This window comes from Poecilia mexicana, unplaced genomic scaffold (genome assembly GCF_051168715.1).
Source record: "Poecilia mexicana isolate PSO_F unplaced genomic scaffold, ASM5116871v1 scaffold_8, whole genome shotgun sequence".
Lineage (NCBI taxonomy): Eukaryota > Metazoa > Chordata > Actinopteri > Cyprinodontiformes > Poeciliidae > Poecilia > Poecilia mexicana.
The window spans coordinates 7,157,059-7,178,713 of record NW_028263377.1 but is presented as its reverse complement, the minus strand read 5'-3'; the positions used below and the strand labels follow the sequence as shown (position 1 = coordinate 7,178,713).

The window sequence follows — 21,655 nt, the reverse complement described above, 5'->3', positions numbered from 1 at the left end:
CACACAGCAGGCAGGTGAAAAACATTTCATCTACACACATATTTGGAACCTGTCAGTCATATACCCATACATTTCACTCATATGTTTCTATAACCCAAATGCAATAGAAAATAATACTGTCCTGCTGCCACGGTGGTTTCTCAAGTCCGAGGACTCCAAAGCTTCTTTATACTACAATCAAAATGGAATTTCAAAAATAAATACACTGAATGGAAACGTACCGATTTTGAAAAAAACCTCATGTTTTTCAATAAAAAGTTTTTTTTGGCCATATCAAAATTTGAGTATTTCACAAAAACTACAATGGACAAAATTTTTTTTGCATCGCCCGAGTCATGCGATCGACAACCGTTTGTTACTACTGGTGGAAAAGACGAATGAGGCAACAGGAAGTCATAGGAGGAGGATGGCTCTGTTAACGCGATAACACTGTTATTAACAGAGTTATTCAAGTGAGACTTAAGTTGCATTTCTTATTTAATGGAAACGCGGCAATTGTGAAATTGTGTTTTTTTGACATTAGCTGAATATCGACAAAGTTTTGTAATTGACACATAGATGGTGGTGAGCTACACTGTAGCCACAGCTATCCTGGGGCGAAGACGGTGTCACAGTGGTATAAAGAGACGGATGTAGCAGGGATTCAACCCATCTACAACACGACGAACTCCATACCAGCTTAGCCACTACCGCCATATTAACAGCAGGGGTGTCAACAATTTGGCCCCCCCACAGAATAAATTTACTCAGATTAATCACTGAATTCTTCTTCGTTTCTCAGTGTGAGATTACTAAATAGGAATCTACTTCGAGGCGTCCCACACATCTTTGCCAGAGTTCATGGAGCCCTCTTTGCCTACCCAGGGAGGTGGTGCTGTACCGCGTCCGCTGCAGCGTGGAGTAGCCAGGCTTGTCTGACAGCAGGACACGGTGCGCCTGAGGGATCCCCACCTCCCCGTTCCTCTGGAGGGAGGCACATCTGCGAAACGTGAAGTCCAGCTTGGTCTGGATGTTGCTGGAGCTGTGAGCCCGCTGGATGTCCACTGGCTCCTGATTCACAGCTTTTCCATTGACCAGCTGGGCTTTGCAGCCGTGGCCGTCGCAGGTGGGAACGCTGCAGCCCGGCGCTGGAAGAGTCCCGTTGGAAAGCGACAGCTTGGCTAAATTACTGCTCGCCAGTTTTCCCAGACGTTCGTGGCCATTTATTTGTCTCGCTTGTTCCTTGCCTGGGGACCTAGGCATGTCTTTGTTTGTCAAAACCGGCTTGAAAAACGACAGGAGATTTTCTTGGCTCTGGCCCTCTTCTCCTGTTGGGTTCCTCCTGCCTTCCATCGTCTGTGATAAGTCCTTTTGGCCCCTGGTGAGGCCGATCGCCTGAACGGCGGTTCTTCTAAGCGTAGACTCTCTGCTCGGAGGAGCGCTGTGGCTTATATGGCCACCCAGAATGCCGCCTCTCTGCAGGTGGAAGTCCAGAGCCCTGACCTGGTCAGTTCTCAGTCTCTTAGACAAAGATCCTTGCCTCGAACCATCATCATCTCTTGAACGGAGGTTTCCCTCGTTATCAGATCCTTGGCCCGTGTTTCTTTCCAAACAGGCTCGCCTTTGCCCCTCTGGGATTTTGGGAGAGTAACAAGCGTCGCAGCTGAGCCTGTCCGTACAGCTGAGACTGCTGCCGCTGGGTGAGCTGCAGTCCTGTCCCACGTCAAGGACTCTCCTCTGTGGCGGGGTGGCCACCAGTGTGATGATGGGGTCTTTGGTACATCTGGGCCGGCGTCCAGACTCCAGGTACTCCACCAGCTCTCCAGGGTGGACTTGTGCCGGGTGCTTGATGCGGTCTTTGGACCCAAAAGACCAACGCAGTGGAAGAACTTTGTTCAGGGCGTCCTTGGGTTTGGCAGGTGACCTCATGCTTAAGCTCCTAACCTTGGTACCTCGCATCATCTGATTGGAGCCATCTAGAAAAACACATTAAATGTCAGGTGTGCGCTCACAAAAAGCTGATATATTCAAATTATTTGACCACTTACTGTCCTTTGCAGAGGTATTCCCATGATTTTATGAAATACACTGATACAAAGTAATGCAAAATTGGAATAAAAATGGGTCTACATGCAAAATGTTAAGTGTGGCAAAATGCTAACACTGCTCTTCACCTTGAACACACCACCATGAAACATTACATACACATTCTTTGGATGCTGGTCGGAGTTGATGATGAGCTAAATATAGGCTAATGCTTAAAAAGAAAAAAGTTAGAGGCTAGAGAGTTATCTAAACCATACTATTAGACAACTACAAAATGCTTTAGAATGGCCCAGTCAAAGTCCAGCCAATGTGTCTTTAGATGCTTAAGACACACTCTAAAATACTTAAACTAAAATCTGGTGCTTCAAATAACAGCACAACTCAATCAACAGTTCCCATGTATGACAGAGAGTTTATTGCTAATTTCGGTAATTGAGACCCGCTAACTCTGACCTGCAGGTGGCAGTGTTTCTTACTTCTTCTACACTTTATCACAGTCTGTCACTGACAAGGCGAGTAACAAAAATCGAGATATTTAAGTTATTTAGAGAATAAAAATGCTTGTGTCCAATCTGCTTATCATTTTTTCTTTCATTTTGTTTCTTCCATATGTAGATATTTGAACGGATTTACTGGGGAAAATATTGTGAAATTCTAAAGTAGCAAAAGAACATCAGTGATTTTAATGCAAAAAAACAAAACAATCAGGAAATTTTGAAGGAACAGTTCAATAAAATTCAATATTTGGTGCTGGTGAGTCACATAAAAACCCACTAAAAAACCCAAACAAAAGTTTAGGGACTAAAAATATTTGTGCACCGTCTGTAACTTGATAAGCATTGTTACAATTTGGTGCAGATGAGGTAATTTTATTCTGAGTGTTCTGAGTTTAGCTGGACTACCAAAGCTACCGAATTGGTCCAAATGTGGCTTGAGGTTTAGGGTGAGTTCACATCCGACACCTAAACACGGGAAAACGGTGAAACGGCATCAACATAAATTACTGCAGGCAGTTTTCATTCTTTTTAATACAAACACTCACTTCCTTCTACTCCTCTGTTGGGTTCGTCTCCAAACACCGGCAACTCAGGAGACTCCGGAGCAAATCCCGCTTCCAAAAGAGCCGGACTGGGAACCCCCGAGACCACGCTGCCGCCGCCGCTGCTTCCCCCGTTCAGCCGGACCAGCCAGTGGTCAGAGGTGGATGAACTGGTGGAACCTGAACAGAAACACCAAATTGTTTGTTTTTTGTTGCATACATAGAAGAATATGAAAAAACAAACAAACAACAAAACCACTGAGAAGAGAAACAGACCAGTGAGGGAGGAACTGGCAGACCAGGGGGGGATGGTGCTTCTTTTCTGGTAGAAGAGGATGTAGGCGCCTCGTGTGCAGACCTCGGCCTCCGGGACAGGCTCTACGGTGCTGTCGTCGTAACTGTACCACTGACCGTCGACCGAGTTTCGACAAAAGGCTGCAATTAAAGCGACAGGAATATTAATAATAGGATAATATTATCCATTAATATTAATAGTTAATATTAATGCCATTAATCATGGTTAATACTACTCTTGAATTAATCGTAAACTAATTGCGTAATCAATTAATCATTAACTGGAGTAACAAACTCAAAAAAGGCAGAAAATCATGATCATCCAATTAATCACAATTAATACCATTAATCGTGATTAATACCAATGATAATGATTAATCAGATTTATCAGGATTAATGCCATTAATCATGATTAATATGATTAACTGTTGAAATAATCGTAAACTAATTTAGTAATCGATTAATTGTCAACTGGAGTACATAAACTCAGGTAATCATGATTAATGCGATTAATCATGATTATTCGTTTCAGCCCTAGAAGGAGTCCAGACCTGTGTAGTGACCACCGTGCATCCCTCCGTGGTGGTTGCAGACGGCATAGAGATCGTACAGGAAGTCTGGAGTAGCCAGGTCGGGCTGCCTGCAGTGCTTCCAGCCCGCCTGAAGAGGGCGCTGGTGGGGGCCGTTGTTGCGGCTCACCATGTGGGGCGTCATGTCCAGTCCCGCCAGGGGGAAATGCACGAAGGTGGTGAGCTTGTTCCGCCGCTCGCCCACCTGCCTGAAGCGCTTCAGGTGGAGGATGAGGATGTCCGGCAGGGTCCAGAGACTCATCTTCACCATGCCCTGCTGCAGCTGCTTGCAGTACGGGCACTTCCAGGCGTCATCTGGGGCGAGCTGATCGAAGGAGAGGCACGGAAAGACGGAGAGAGAAAACAAAAATCACCAAGTTGGACGAAGCAAATCCACAAGAGGCCAACGCTTATCAAACGTGCTCATTCCAGCTGAATGCGTTGACATTTCGTCAAGTCACAAAATGTAATGTTCATTTCAGGAGACAGACCAAGACAAAGCAGTGTATGATTGTAAAGCAGAAGGAAAACAAGAAACACAAAATCTTACCAAGTAAGTCTAGAGGAAATATTTTACTACATTTTAAATGAAACAAAACTAACTTGCTCAGAACTTTTCAATAAGATATAGACTTGGTTATATTCAATAATTCCTTAATATTGATTAAAAAAAATAAAGTACTAGTTCCACTAGCAAATTTTTTCAATTATGACAGACATTTTTCTCCATTTATAAGTAAAAAAATGCCAGTGGAACTAGTAGATATTTAAAATCAATATTAAGGAATTGTTGACTTAAAACAAGCTCCTAAATCTTTCTGAAAAGTTACTTTTGTCTTATTTTCAGTGAACTACAATATTTACACTAGGAACTGGACAAAAAAAAAAAAAAAGAAAGAAAAACTTGGTCAGATGTAGTGTTTTTGCAGTGGAGTGTCTTTTAAGTCCAGTTCCACCTGTTCTTCTTTGGTGTAGAGCTGGAAGCACTCGTCCAGGGTGCAGCTGAACTGCTGGACGTGCTGCTGCTGCAGGTTTCGTACGCTGTCTCCGTCCTTCACCACTTCCTCATGAATGTTACCAAACAGGCTGGCACCCGGCAACACCAACGAGATAAAAACATAAGAGAAAAACATACAAACCGAGGCAATGAGGCATCACAGAGGGACAGAGGAAAACGCACTGACCAGTCTTTGACTCTGTGCTCCCACTCGATGATGAGCTTCACGTGAGGAGGCCCTCCAGAACCGCACAGCTTCAGGGCCCTAAGGGACGAAGGAAGCAGTTCAGATCTAGAGTTTTTTTTCCTTTTATTGCTTCAACTAATCAAATGTGGCTAACAAATTTTCTGGCTTTTGTTCCAGGAAAACACAGGTTGGTCTGAGATTCAGTATCCCAGACCAACTTTATTCTTTAATACTATGACTTTATTCTCAAAATGAAAAAAGAAAAAAAAAATTACTCTGTCATATTATAAAAAGTATCAGGTTGAAATCTAACTTGCTTATGACGTTTAACTTATTATTAGTGGAAATGTTTTGTGTATTAGAAAAAAAAAGACAATACGTTCACACCTGTCCACTCAGTTCACGATTCCAAGATTTATTGAATTGTTTATTTAATCATTATTTCATCCTGGAGGGTAAACCCCCCCCCCCCCCCAAAAAAAACCCTCTGAATAAATTATTAGGAACCTGAAACCACTGAGATCTTTTTGTAAATTGGTGACAGGCTCTGTAATGTATTAACGCTTTCTAACCACAAGGTGTCAGTAATGTTACAGCTCTGCATTCTGGACCAGAATACGTCGATATAAAAACAAGAAAAGAATTTGAAAAATGTAAGAAGAGGGATCCGTCACCTGCGTTAGCCGCAAACTCAGTGTAAATAAAACATATTCAGCCAAGAATAACAATGATAATAACAAATAATTTGACAAAAGTAGAAAACTATCAGGCACGTTTCTTTTCTTCCAGGTTCTGACTGATTGATGGGACTCGGACTGTCGGACATGAATGACTTTTTGCCCACTCGGAGTCTGTGACTCGGTTCCTTTTTACCAAAGATTGTTGCTCGTTTAAAGTCTGCAGGTTCTGCTCCTACTTCTTTGATGTTTTTAAAGATTTTTCTCCACTTTAGGACATTTTAGTCTTGGTATCTTTGTTAACATCAGTCTGCTCTCAGGTGTTGTCACCATGCAGTTAGCCTACCCCCCAAAAACAGCTACAGATCCCACACATCTTTGCACATTAAAATGCCAATCTTTCCATTCTAAAATCCTTAGGAAAAATGTAGCTCTATCTTCAATTAATGGCCAGAATATTTTTTAGAGGGTTTCTAATCTGGTTTTAAGATCTGACAACATTGAATCAGATGTTTGAAAAGGTTTTAACGATACAAGATGTAGAACAACTCTTGATGGTTTCTTCTCCATCTGTTTTTAAATGAGCTTTTAAAGCTACAGTATGTAACTTTTAGAGAAAATATTTTCTATATTTGTTAAAATTGTCACAATGTAGTAAAAGTCTAATATGAGACAGACGATCTGGGAGAAGATCAATCTTTTACGCCTTCTCCCTGTGCTCCCGAATTAATGTGCCGCTCCAGGTCAAAAACAACCAATCAGAGCCAGGAGGAATGCTGTCAATCATCCTTGTGAATGCACTGCTAAATGAGCTAGCAGCAGCGAAGCAACTTAATGTTCCAGGAAAACTGCTCATCCGCTGTCATTTATGGCTATGCTAACTAGCCTTAGCATTTGTGACAGGCTGTGTTGTTTTGCTACAGCATGAGCATGATTGACAGCACTGAGACCCGCCTCCTGGCTCTGATTGGTTGTCTCTAACTGAGTGGTGAATGTCTGCATTTAGTGCAGGAAGAAGGCAGAGGAGCTTGATTTATTTTTCCAAGCTCCTTTTTTCAAGATACTGTCATAATATAATGAGAATTGTAACAAATAAAACTTTTTTTTAAAAATAAAAATTACACATTGCAGCTTTAAAACTCGTCTATCTGCTCTGACTTTTCCTTCCAAGTTAATGTTTTTACTGCGCGGCTGCTTCTACACCTGTTTAATCAGTCTGATTTTCACATTTGTATTCAACTCAAACTTTTTGTCCTCGAGGGCCAATTGAAAGGCAGAATGAGTTACTAAAAACAACAGTTAATGTGCACTGAAAAACGTAGAAACAAACAGACAGACGAGGATTTAATGCAACGACTCTGTAGTTACAACCCCAGAATAATTTTAAGGTTTTATTTCCTTTCATTTTTTTAATGTCTGTTGTTAATATGCAGTGTTTTGGTCCTTGGGCGGTATATTAAAGTGCTTCAGAAATAAAGCTTGATTGGATCTAAAATCCACTCTATACATAACATTCACACATATATCTTTTCCAGCGACACGACCAGCATCTTAAATACAAGATTCCATCTGTGTGCAGCATTACTTCTTAGAGCAGTTTGTGGTTTTTTTTAAACTAGAAACTCTCTGCTGCAATTCAGTTTGAAAATACTCTAAAAACTCAAATAGTTGGGAACAATTTTACATTTTTTATTGGTTACAGAATAACTAATTGTTTTTCAGAAAACATAATTCGGATTAAGAAAACCGGAATGCTATAGCAGGAAATTGTAAATAATCCATGAAGGTACTCTACATTCAGAGTGAAGACACCATGGTGTTATGTGATGCAACGGCTGTTTAATAAAGGCGCGAGACAAGAGTCTGGAAGCACTGAAATATGCAGCGGGCACGGCTGGTCAGTGGAGGCGACAATCTGAGTAGAGTGGACAAACGTCAGACCATCTCCGGATGGAAAACCTGAAATCATCCTGTAAAGAAAACGTGACAGCAGCACATATCAACAACTGAGCTCTACGCAGGACTTGGGAAACAGAGCTGTTCTTGTTTTTCTCTTCATTAATGTTTCAGTAAAGTTGGCAAAGGTCTTGGGACTCCAGATAGAACTAGGAAGTGATGGAATGTGGATAAAGGATGGACGTCACAGCAATTCATCTGATACTAACTAGAGATGCTCCGATACGATATCAATATCTGTATCGGTCTCAATGTGGAAAAGAATTATGAATTGGGTATCAGTGGCCTGATCCATAAGGGCAGATCTATTCAGTCTAATTCTATGCTCTGAGCGACGTCATAATTTCTTATTTATTTTCCGTTATTTTTGCAATTCTGAATTTCACTTTCTGAACCATTTCAAAGAAATTTTGTTGCAATTTTTATTGATTGAAATACACTAAAAACATTTTGTAGATGAACAAAACAGAAAGTAATTAGCCTAAAAAGTATAAATAACTGAATGATATTATATTTAATTTACTGTGTATGCAAAAGAGAAAGAATTCACAACAATATTATTTTTTCATTTTTAACTGCATTTCAGCCAAACTCTTTTTAGTTTCAGGATCAAACTTTTACACAACTAGTGGTGAGTTGCAGCATAGTGACTCCCTGACATGAGTAACATAAGATAAATTACATCTCCAACATTCACATTTTACAGCACGTAATGCTGCAGAAAAAGACCAAAGTAGACTAAAACATCATCAGTGCTTTTCTCCGTTCTCCCAACACATTATTTGGGTTTACTCGGGGACAGCATCTCGGGCTCCGGCGCTGTCATCACATGGATTTCTAGGATACCACGTGCGACGCATTTGCATTTCAAAAGATCCTGAAAGCTTCTGCTCCCATCAGTGCCATTCAGCGGGTGAATGAACTCTTCTTGAGCTGCACAAATGGAAGTTCTTTCAAGATGACGCCAAAAAAATCAGCAACTCCCTTTCTGCCACCGCGAGCCGTCGAATTTGCATTTGTGAAGAAACGACGCTGCAACTTATTTCACAATCGCAGCGGAGACGCAAAAAGTCAGAGTGGGGGGTTTGGTAGATGTAAAGAGAGACTTTGTCAAATTAGACAAGAGATTCTAATTTCACTTTAGACTGATTATATTACATGTAGTTGGTTTAAAAAAAAAGTTTGGTTACGTCATTGCAGCGCTGAATTTTGATGGGATTTTTTCCCTCTGACCTTTGACCTTAGTCTTGGTTTTGACTGAACAAGCACAGGAAGAGTAGTAGTTTAAAACACTATACTTCTTTCAGATTGGAGAGAAAACTCAGTAAATATGAGAAAATTTACTGAGTTTTCTAATGAACAGGTGAACAATGTATAGCACTTCATATGCAAATAAATTGTTTAATTTCTTATAAACAGACAAATCACATATATCTTTTTAACATTAAGCATCTTTTGCATATTACGCAGTGAACAGTAAAGGAAAGAGAATATTACAAAACTACACCACAATCACTTAAGTTTTATGGAAAATTGTTTTAAAAATAAAAATAAAAAAAACAGCATGAGGGGATTGAGTACATGTTGCAACACAGATTCAGCAGGAAGCTAATCAACACCCAGCGATTCACAGCAGATATGACATGCCACTCTGATCCGCTCTGGCAGATAGCTGAAAACTCGAGTCAACACGCTGGACAAAACGAAGGAGCATGTCCGGACATCCAGCTCTATGGCGCATCGTGCGGTTTCAAACTCTCACCTGTCGACGGCGGGGTGGTACAGCGGTCGCCCGTCCTGAGGCGACAGGTAGTTGTGAAACGTGGATCCTCCCACCACGCGGATGTTGAAAAGCACTCTGATATTCTGAAAGAACACAACAAACACACGGTCAGCACACCAAAAAGCTTTGCTTTTCTGCTTCCCACAACACGATAGCTGCGTTTCAGTAGCGCAAATGGAAAATACGACAATGAAAGGAAACAAAGCTCATGTTTATCAATAAAAAGTTTTTTGCACTAGGAGGAAGTCGTAAAATAAAATGGAAACACTTTTTTCCCCACATCAGCATTATCACTGGAGGAAATGACATAGTGGAAGACACAGGAAGTGATAGGAGGACAACCGCTTGCATTAGCTGACATTAGCTTCTCAAAATAACTCCAAATAAAAACTGTGTGAAATACAATGCTGTAATAGTAAATATTAAAATGTCTACGCTTTAAAAACAGCTAAAACTTTAAGCTAACGCTGATTCAGGACACTGCTTTGTCAGCATCCTAGCCTATGTTCAGCTTTAGCTAATGTTAGCAGTTTAGTACATCTCAAATTTAGCTCCTTCAATGGACAAAACTTTTGGATTTTCTGTCACTTGGGCAACAGAACCGAAATCAATAAGTTGTAGGTGTTTGATGGTGAATAAGCTAATTCAGGTAGAATTAGCTTATTCACCAAAGCAGCTAATGAGATGCAACCTAGGGCTGTTGTAAACGAATATTTTAGTAATCGAGTAATCTATCGATTATTCTTACGATTAATCGAGTAATCGGATAAAAAAAATCTAAAATGAAATATTGGTAAATCTGGCATAATACCGGTGTTACTATCAAATATCAATATCAGTCCAATTTTTCATATTTGAGCATCCCTAACAGTTGCTTTTTTGTAGTTTAGAAAACTAACCTGTAACAATAATAGCTCACTTTCTAAGTTAACCAGAAGAAAAGTTATAGAAAAATCTGAAATTATATTGAATTTAATAACAAAGAGGCAGGCTCACAAATATGCTTATAAAAAATGTCTACAATCCAGCTTTTAGTTTATGTATTCATCTTCAGTGAGTTTAATAGATTAATTAAACTCACCTTGCCACCTAACCTGTCACGCTTTGGGTTTGAAAATACGGGAAATGCCGCCTGGAGTGGGAGTAGAGGGCGAATGAACGAACGTAAGATGGGGTGGAGGGGAGGAAATAGACCAGCGGACTGACGAACCGTTAGACCGGGGGACGAACACGGGGGGAAGCAATACGGGATATTTACGACACCTTCACTGGTCACACTCAGAAACTCATCTACCAGCCATGTACGATGCGCTCCGCCACCCGTTTCTTCAGACCGGGATATGAAATTTATTGTGCGGTTCGTCGGTAAAGCTACATTTACACGGTAAGCATCAGCTACTCAGCCGCCCGCCCTGTTCAGTCTATCCGCTCACCTCAGCGCTCTTCCCGCCGTTCGCTTTCAACCAGCAGCCCAGGAGGAGAAATGCTGCCGTACTCCAGGCATCCCCCAGTCATTTTAAGGATGCTTATTGGTTCCCCAAAAACGATAAAAAGTCGGGCATTATCATCAATCAATAAAATCCCCACGGGCCAATCTTGAAGATTGGACTTTATGCCGCTGAGACTTAGCTTTTGTCAACAACTCAGAGGCGGAAGTGAGAGCTCCGCGCAACGCAAATGAAGTCCCGGCCGGAACACGGTGCGCTAACTAATAAAACATAAATTAACGAAGCTTCGAGGCAGGTAAATTTTCCTCGAGGAATTTTAGTAATCGAGGTACTCGAATCATTCGAGGAATCGTTTCAGCCCTAATGCAACCTGGAGGCTCAAACAAGCTAGCTCCACATTAAAGCTGACATTTGGATGAAGAAACTGCTGAAAGCCTTAAACAAGCTGAAATCTTCCTACAACCAAAAGAAAACTATGACTGATAACTTCACAGATCTTCTCTTCAAAAAAATTAGCATATAGAAACAAGCTTTGCCTTCGTACTAAAGGCAAAACTTTCCTTATCTTCTCAAACAGCCAAACCGTAGGGAGCAATATCAAAATGGAGCACGCTGAGGAATTTCTATTTGATAATAAATCAAATATTTGGACCTATGAATTTGTGACGTTGAGTGTAATTCTTTGGGGAAAAAAAAAAAAAAAAAAAAAAAAACTGGCATAAATCAGGTCAATTTTTCCCCATGGCTTGTAAAAATGTGACATTTGGGATCAGAAGCTCTGCTGGAGGCTGATATGCAGGCAGACTTAGCAACCACTTAATGCAGAAATGTAGGTTTTTTTTTTTTTTCATAAAATCTAACATTTTTAAACTCTGAGATGTACTTAAGGTGGACATATCTGCCGTGTGCAAAGGTTGAAACTGATGAAACGCATCAAAATGGGGTTAGGACTGTTTAAAGCAGTGACAGCTTCCTGCCGCCGACATTTTGAGATCTTAGAAGTTAGAGGAAAAAGTTTCATCGTGGAGTTTTATTTTTGTCCTCCGGCGGAAGAGTTTTGCCAACAAAAATATTAATAAACCTCCAGACAATCAGCCTGCTCTCTCGAAATCTCTTCAGTTTGATTGAAAAACGCGAGCCGGATAGAAAATGAAAACACAAATAAGGTGGTAATGTCTCTCCTCCCCCTCTGAGGCACAGAGATATTACGCTGGGATCTGCGTACGATGTCGGGATAAAGGCATAAAAATGTAACTGATTTCCTCCTGTTCTTCTCAGATCTGCTGCGAATCTGCCAGCTGGAATCGTTTCTCCATTCCTGGGAAATATTGATACCCAATGGAATATGCAACCCTTAAGGGAAAATTAAATGATAATTGTTAAACATCGTCAAACATAAACTGCTTGAACATCACTTAGGTTGTACCGAAGCACGTCAGGCATATAAATACATGTACTCTAAATTTCATAGAATGGAAAACTCAGTTCTGACAATAGCTTGCTGGTCAATCTCAAAGGCCAAAACATTAAATGGGCGGTATTATGTAAAATAAACTACTTCTGTAGCTTTACATCATGTTATAATGTTATCTCCTCATCAACAACATACCTGGAGTGTTGCCTTGATTCTTTCGTGTGTGTTTGAGAAATCCTCTCGTCTCCCATGGCAACCACAATTAGTAAGGAAATTTATTTTAAATCATTTGATATGTATACCACCTTTTACAACAACTCAAGTTAACATAGTTTGTTGATTGTGCTCTGAGATGATTATTTATTTAGGGGGAAATGCTTACATTTATTAAGATTTCTACTGTTTCTGTTTATCTTGTTAATATGTTAAGTACGTTGTTAAGTTACAGCCAAGATTTTCTGTGTATTACAACGCATCTCCACATGCTTTTTCCTAATGAGGTGTTGCAGAATAGCATAAGCCTACCTAAAAGCCATCGCTAAGTGTGAAAATCTGGACAGCGTCCTGGTGAAATTCCTCTCATGCCTCCAGTCAAGAGGAATGACGGAGCGTGAGAAAATCCTTGGTTTTTGACTTTTGAACCTGGAAAAATTTATTTTGAAGTTTCAGTGAAGGACGTTTGGAGGATGTAAACTTTACACAGGAATCCAAGGAAGATTCTATTTCCAATTAGTTCATTTATTCTGGTGAATTTGAGATTTTGCCTCGTGGCTCCAGATGAAAGATGTCAAACTAAGAAGAGCAGTTTTTTTTTTTCAATGTGTGTGACGGCCTGGAAGCTAGAGGAACACGGTGGGACGCACCCCATTCTGGGTCTGTTTGGTGACTTTGAGCTGACCTCTCTCCAATAAAACATTTCCAATAAGCTGCTTTCGATTAAAAAGCTACAGATTCGTCCATATTTCCCCGCTTTGTTTCCAAGAAGGGAGTTTGTTTAAGAGAGCTGGACAGTTCAGGTGCTTTTCTTCAACATTTCCCCCGGTTGGATTAGCGTACTCTCAGCTTCTAGCGTCTGTGGAGTATTTGCAAATAGTTTTCCCCCTCAATGAAATGCCGACTTTAAGGAAAAACATTAAGATTGAATCCTGGCTCAAACATTTTTTTATGGGGTCAAATTTGGGGAAAAAATAAAATAAAATCTTGTAAATTCAGACCAGACTGGTTTTAGCTCAACTTTTTGCTCTGTAATATCACCATTAGAAGGTCACATTGCTTTTACATTTGCTCTGCTCCTCAGCTTTGATATCTTACTTAAGAGAATCTTTGTTTTCAGGTAAACTTTTCTTAATCTTCAGCAAAGATAAAAACGGGACGGAAAACACGACATTGTCTGACCTCAGATTAAGGTTGTTTCCACAACTGATAGTCTGGTAGACTAGGTTTGATTGGACAAATCAAAATGTCAACATCTGCTACATTTTCAGCTGGTGCGATTCTCTGTCACACTGCACTGTCAGATGAAAAAAGGCCTCTGTCTCTTTAAGAAGCTCCTGCTCTTTCTGAAACTCTGCCTTCAGGAAGTCATCACAACATGTTAACCCTTTAACAACATTTTTGTCAGCGTTGCACTGAGCAGCAGCTCCTGTAATGAGCTCAGCTGATGCGCAGTTCCACCAGGTGTTTGCTAATTGGTGTTGGCTAGTCTGAAGGAGCCAGTAGCAATTAGATGCCCTCGAAGGCAGGGCTAGGTTTTGCACAGCTGAATGGTTGCCATGGGAGATTAAAGGACTTCTCAAACATACGTAAAAGAATAAATTCAACACTCCAGGTATTGATGAGGGAATGACATTACAACGTGATGTAAAGCTAAAAACAAAAGCCAATTATACATGATACAGTCCCTTTAATATCATCTGTGGTCATATATCACTGCTAAAATAAAGCATGCTAGATTATGTTAGCAACAGTAATAAAAAAAATGGCTGTGAAAAAGTCACATTTATGCTTTGGGAACTGCACCATCGCTGAAACTAAAATGAGTTAAAAATCCACTTGGGAGAATAATTTGGTGTTGCAAAAAAAAAAAACAACAAAAAAAAAAACAGATTCTGTAGAGATGAAAGGTTTGGAGCAAACATCTGCTCTGAGCATCGCTCCCTCTCTGGCGAAGGTGTGCGCCAGCGAACTGATTACGCTTTATGAGCTCGGCTTTAATTAAACGGCTGACGGCGAGGGGCACAAAGACGATCTCTGAAGGAGTTTGCGAACACACTGCATCTGTGTCTTCTTTTCTTCCTCCGACTCGGAGAGCACGGCGAGACCCGCTGCACATATCATCACCCGCGCTGCATCTAATAAACGTCACCTGGCTTCACGCGCGATTACGATTCCGTTAGGCTACACGACCGAAACCAAGACACTCACGGTAAAACACACCAACGTCTTCGTTGGGACGAACCGAGTCTGTGAGCAAACAATGAATCTAAAGGACCACTTATCTCCCGGGAAGTAAATAATTGATTTGACCACACGAGCGGCACGGCCGCCTCCGTTTGAATTTGCATTATCATCTCTCTGGTTTTACAATCTTGACAGCAGGTGTGGAAACAAAACAGCCCGTTGTTTGGTCAAGAGATTGACAGAAAGCTTAATTGAATTTCACTCCGTCGGAACAAAAGCAACATTCTACTCCGTAGCTAACCATGTCGAGAAAGGTGCAAGAGAGATCGATGGTGTGATCAGAAATATTTGGTGGCTGGCTCAAATAATTGGCCACAGGTGTGTGAAATCCAAAAACGATGCATGCAGAGTGATTTTATAAATATTGTGAAATAAATGGGGTAGAAATCCAGCGCGGAAGGATGCCACCTGTTCAACACGGTGCTCCACTTCTTCAACATTCTGTTGTGTTTCACTAAATCGGGTTAAATTAATGTTTCTCCTCACAGTTCTACCCTGTAATGATGAGGTGGAAAACAAGATTTTTGAGTGTTTTGAAATTTTATTTAAAAAAAAGAAGAAAGAAAAGGGCTGCACAAGTATTCACAGCTTTTTAATTATTTTAAGTATTAATATTTTGTTGATCGCCTTTGGAAGCAATAACGACCAAGTTTTTCTTTAATATGTCAGCCAACAACAACTGAAAATTTAGATTTAAAATACGTTAAAAAAGTATTCACACCCACTAAAATGTTTCACTTTTTTTTGGTCGAATCAAGACAGCATTTCAAAAGCTGCGTTTCCATTAACCATAGCGTCGCACAACTTGAAATTATGGAAATAAATTAGCTTAATGAAAACACTGCAATTTCGAAAAAAACACATTTTTCGCTAAACTTTTTTTGTGCTGGGTGAGATGTTTTGTCGATGTATCAAATTAGATGTATTATGCAAAACTGCAACGGAAACACTTTTGTTCGCGTCAGAGGAATCACGTGATCAACAGCCGGATGTTACCACTGGCAGGAACGACAAAGAAGACGACAGGAAGTGGTGGAAGTGAATGTGCGGCTGGCTCCACCAGAGCTCTCACAGTGTTACATAAAAAGTTGGGCATCATTCCAGCGTGTTGAATCCAAAGCTCTTCTGTGAAATAACTCACTACAATTTCCCCAAAATGCCACATACGTTGCTGGTTCCAAGTATCAAGATCTTTTCATTTCAACGTCTGAATAAGACGCAGACGTTTCCTCTGACGGCCGAATTACAAATTACAAAAATTACAAATTACAAGTCAAATAACTGTTTACATCCGCCGCTGCCATAACTTTTAATGTATTTTTGTGTGATTTTCATTTAATTTCCTCTCATGTAAACAACACAATTGCGAAACTGTGTTTTATTTCCGTCATTAGCGGAATATAGACAAAAAATTAAGCACATTTATTCTGGATGAGATATATGTGAGACCAACAAAAAAATGGCTCATAGTTTTGAAGTTGAAGAAAAAATTCATATGTGGTTTGAAAAATGTTTTATGAATGGAAAGAGAGGTGTTCATTTGGCTTCAGCTCCCTTCTCAATAATAACTACATAAAAACGTTCCAGGTCAAGCAGGAAACTCCAGGCGTGTCACAATAAGCAATAAATCAATTAATCACATGATAAATAAAACAAGATCAATGATTTCTATTTTCATGATTTGTTGTTTTTTGTTTTTTTTTCTCTTTTTCTATGAAAAACTGGATGATAAAAGTCTTCAGTTTGGTGCTTTGGTCTCAACTGGCTCTGTTTTTGAAGGACAATTTTGCTTACAGAGACTTTATAAATAATTTAATTTGTCATTTCTCTTGTTTTGTTTATTTGGATAGGTAAAATGTCTTCCGGTTCCAGTGCTGACTATCCATCAGAATTTAAAGTTTTTTTTATCTATGAGAATGCTATCTTGCATTATTATGCCGTTACCATTCTATTCATTGAAAAACACTCTCTATACATGATCCTCTGCTCCAGTCTCTGTTTGTGTTCCTGCGGTGGACCGTGACTTGGCCAGGGAACAAATCACCTGAGGCTACTTAGCCGCGCCGCTGAGAGCCACGAGACGTTCGGCGGCGGCTCCCTCCATCTGCGGCTGGCGCTTCCCTTCCCACCGGGTTTACCCGGCGCCGTCGGGCGGCCGTGCTTTCCTCTCTCTCGAGTCAATAAACTCGCGCAGGAACAGGTGCACCAGCCGATGTGGCAGACGGAAACCGTGTCCCGGTCCAGCCGGCGCTCACAGCACACCCACACTCACACATGGACGCTCGATATAGGTTCTATAAATTTCATAGACGGATCATTATTTTACCCCCTTTTTTAATACTTAATATCCTGATTAAATTACTGCCATACATTATTTTACTGCTGATTTGAGATTTTTTTTTTTACCTCATTTGCTGCCTACTTTGCTTTAAGTGACAATATTTTAAGATTTTTTGCTTCTTAATGGTGACCTATGATGCTTCCTTGAACAGATTAGCATAACTCCACAGGCTGCACAAATTATGCTGATTACATTCTTTTTCTGCACAAAATCATTCTGAGACAATGAGATTTCAGTTCTGTTGTAGGGCCTCCTGTCACTTTAAATCCAAACGTTGAGTTGGTCACGCCCAAAACTCAATGTTTACAGTCGCACATGAAAACGGCTGCAAGCACAGGGGCAATTGTACAACCGTACATCTTTGAAAAGCAGAAGCAGAGCCTCCTGCACAATCAACAATAATGCAGCAATTGGTTTCTGAATGGGAAGTCAACAATAAAACAAGTATTTTTCCTCATTAGCCATTTTACAACTGACCAAGGGAACGGCGCAGTGCCCCGTCGAATTTGACTCAAAAATCGGGAGGTTTTTGAATTGGTTAACTTTCCAGACACCAAAAAAACAGTAACATCGAGGGGATAAGTGCTTCTAGAAGAAGCTGAGACCCAAACAGAAGCATAAAACTGTCATATTTTCCCCTTTAAATAAATGCCTACCATCCATTTGGGGCAGAAAGACACGGTAGTGGAAGCAAAACAAAACATTTTCACGTTCACCGTCACATGAATACTGGTGTAAAGCGGCTACCTGGGCGTGAGCGCCGTTGATCATCAGGTAATACAGCTTGCTGAGGATGCTCTGCTGGAGCTGGTCCCAGGAAATAGACCGGTCCTCCCTCATTAGGAACGGCGGCCCAAACCTTCCAACAAACATAAAAGGTAATCGATGACACAAAATGGAACAACCAAACCCACATTATCTGTGCTCAGTCATAACGATACTCACGTTATTTTTTATTTATTTATTTTATTAGTCATGTGGCGCACTGGCACACAGTTCTCATCGCAAACAGAAGGGCAGAGAAGGACGATAAGGAGGGAAAATCATTTCTCAGAGATGACGGATCACATGACATGCCCATTATAACACACGTCTAATTGAGGGCAGCCGTCCCCAGCGTTCGGGGAGATTTATTATGATGAAACAATATGAGCATCTAGAACCATTCAGTAACCGGGCAGAAAGGGAGAGATGTGCATAACGACGCAAAGTTAATTTGTTTTATGGCAATATTTTTGCATTACGCTAATAACGCATCGTTATTGTTTTGTTTTCTCATCGTTTCTCGTTGAGATGCGACAACAGAAGCTGGAGTGAGGATGTGATTGAACGAGACGATGGCAAGGGTGGCAGACAAAAAAAAAAAGACAAATACCAATGAAAAGTTAATTTATTTCTTGAATCTAACCAAAAAATGGGAAACTGGAGTGAATATGATCAACAGATTAATAACGTAATGCTGGGATTAGAGCTGGAAAACAAAAGGTGCAACGTGTGAACACCAGGATGAATTCAGTAAAACTTTTTTCAGAGTTTATTACTTATGTTAAAGGTTTGACTGTGTTTTACGTAGGTATTTTTTCCTATAAGAATCCTGAGATATGATCATATGACATATGATAGAAATTTGAGTCTTTTGGGTCGTTTTTATTTTTGATTAATGAATTGATTTTTACTCTGTTTTAAGTTAATTTACGTATCTGTTTTGTTTTACCTATGCTATCCAGCAGGGCCGGTGAAAGCCTCTTAGGGGCCCAAGGCAGATTTTAATTCGGGTCCCCCGTACACCAACATGTCAACACCAGATACGTCATCGTTCCTCGGCTACACGATGTGTGTAACATACCTTCTAATATTAGTGTAATTTGTAATTAACTCACATCTTACTGGTGTAGCTATTTTAACCTTACAGGAACAACGAACAAGAAAATATGATCTAATTAATTTGCATTTTTAAATGGAGAGTGTGGGATATTCATTTAATAACATCTGCAGACAAAAACTGAATTTTACAGTAAACAAGTTGGCAAGTTTGATGTCTATTACTTTTAAAATCTGTCACTAAAAATGTGCACTACAAAATAAAATCAATTGATGCTCCTGGGAGCCCTCTTGGGGTGGGGAGGGCTGAATTTTTTGTAATGAAAAGCTTTAAGCTTACTTTTAGCTTAAAGTTGAATAAATAATAATAAAGTAGAATTCTACAGCAAGCTAAAAATGATAATCATAAAAAAACATGGTAAATATGGTGTAATATGTTGATTAACTGTGCACAGAATAAAATTTTAGTCTTTATTTCTGTTCATTTTGATAATAAAGAAATGAAAACTACACTTTATGAGGTCAAAAAAGGATATTTAATCCAGAAAAGTCAGCCTACTGAGAAGGCTTGTTTCTGTTTACAGCACACATGTTCAATCCTGATTCTGCTGAGGTATTTGGGAAGCTTCGTGTGCTTTAACAGAAATAGTCTAGACTTTTGTCTGCTTCGCCCAGACAAGACATGCACGATGTCCTAGCGGCTTAATGCAAGGTTGCATTTCGTCGTCCCAAAAACATGCGTGTCTGTCGGTCCTTGAAGCTGCAGGACATGCTTTGTGCATTTCTCCCACCCATCAGAGAAATGCTGCAAATCAGGCAATAAAGTCTCTCCTTACAGCCCGGGAATTCAGGAATGCGTGTCTGTGTGTGTGTTTTATGTCTTCACCTGCCTCCACGCAGAAAATGAGCACAAAAGTGTGACCAAAGTGAAACATCACAGATTCATCCCAACTTTGGAAAAGAGACGATAAGAACATTTGGAATTTTTCCACGTTAAAAACATGATTTCACAGTTTAGAGATATGAAGAAAGTGGAGAGTTTGGTGCCGTTTTATTTTTCTCGGTAATGTACCTGTGATGTTATTCTAGAAAGACCTGGGAATGAAAACCGAGTGTGTGCGACTCCAATGTCATGTTCTTGGCTCGGCTGGGCTCTCCAGCTGTCATCTGAAGAGAGGAAGGGAGAGGTGTGTGTGTGTGTGTGTGTGTGTGTGTGTGTGTGTGTGTGTGTGTGTGTGTGTGTGTGTGTGTGTGTGGGTGGATTGAGCAATGACAGAAAGGCGTCTGAAGGAGAAAAAGAGATAACGTCCCTCGTGGATGGGAGCTAACGTTTCCACTGCGGTGTTGGTCATCTCACCTGTATTGACCTCTTTGGACCGTGACAGTGAGACGGCATGACGGTGCTCCTCGTGGTGCCGGATGTTAGAGCTGTCGCTTGATTTGGATCCAACCTCACTGAGATCCAAATTCATTTGAGCTTATTTTATAACGGAGAACCAGAAATGCTTTCCGAGCTTCAGAGGGGGAGCAACATATGATGGGGACTGGATTTAAGTTGATCAGGGTGATTAAAGGTGCAGTATGAAACGTTTACAAAACTACTTTTTGTCACGTATTGTCATGTTGTGACAGTTTGATATGAGACAGTTAGTCTGTGAAAAAAAAAAAAAATTGATGTCCTCCACCTCCTTCCTGAGCTACTTCAGCGGTCTGCCAAAAACGCACGGCTCCCGACCAGAAACAACCAATCAGAGCCAGGTGGAGTGTCTTAGCGCTGTCCAACAATCACGTATACGCTGCTCAATGTGCCAACAGTGGAGCACGAGAGTGACTGACAGCGCTAAAACCCTTGAAGTCAAATTGTACAGAGAACAAAAATAAACTTAAAGAAAAGAGAATTTGTACTTTGGTGATTATTTCCCCCCCAAAAATCTATTGTCCAGAGTTAGATAATGCCCTTATTTCCCATTAAATGGTTATCACATTTGTAAGGAAAATCCATTCATGAGTTAAACGGTGTAATTGAGTAAATGGGTTGCACTAATGACCTTCTGTCTCCCTCTACTTTATCGTCTTTCCACAGGGTAATAAGAACATTTACAACCTGTAGAGACTGTCTTTGGAGTTTAACATGCTTTTATTTCTAGGTGTTTTCTTTAACTTTTATTTAAAATCGGTAAGTCGATAAAGTAGATTTTGAAACCTGAAGATTACAGACAAGTACGATGTGGAAATCTAATGCGAGCAACGTGAACAGATACACTTTTTTTAGGAGCTTTTATGTCCGACTTTAAACCCAAACTTGACGTGTCTTCATTGCCTTGGTGTGGTTTCTAACCTGTTACTGAATAACTGGTTTAGCATATTTACCTTGCAGTCTGCTGGCCTGTTCCAGCAGCATTGCACACCAGCAGCAGGATCTTGACTGGGACACCGTGGTTGAGGAACTCTGACGATAAGGCTCCAGAGGAAGGTAACCTTTGACCCTCAGGGCCGGAGGAGTAAGGAGAAGACGGCAAGCTGTGATGATACCCTGAGTAAAGAGACAGGAGAAACAGGAAACGGTGTTTGGAGAACCTTCATTTTTCTCCTTTTCACACTGTTTGCATAGATAAGCTCACAGCTCAAGTGCTTTTGTGAGCTC

At 40.5% G+C, this 21,655-nt stretch overlaps 1 protein-coding gene across 1 annotated transcript in view; it reads right to left on the bottom strand.

The window, feature by feature from the left end:
* Positions 1–21,655, bottom strand: part of usp43b (ubiquitin specific peptidase 43b) — an 81,538-nt gene that overhangs the window by 3,131 nt on the left and 56,752 nt on the right. The window contains exons 7-15 of the mRNA XM_088008130.1: positions 21,382–21,544; positions 17,938–18,049; positions 9,507–9,610; positions 5,112–5,189; positions 4,884–5,013; positions 3,910–4,252; positions 3,341–3,499; positions 3,068–3,244; positions 861–1,955 (exon numbers count right to left, since the gene is read on the bottom strand). Of these exons, the coding sequence (XP_087864256.1) occupies positions 861–1,955; positions 3,068–3,244; positions 3,341–3,499; positions 3,910–4,252; positions 4,884–5,013; positions 5,112–5,189; positions 9,507–9,610; positions 17,938–18,049; positions 21,382–21,544 (2,361 nt within the window). The remainder of the gene's footprint in view (positions 1–860; positions 1,956–3,067; positions 3,245–3,340; positions 3,500–3,909; positions 4,253–4,883; positions 5,014–5,111; positions 5,190–9,506; positions 9,611–17,937; positions 18,050–21,381; positions 21,545–21,655) is intronic.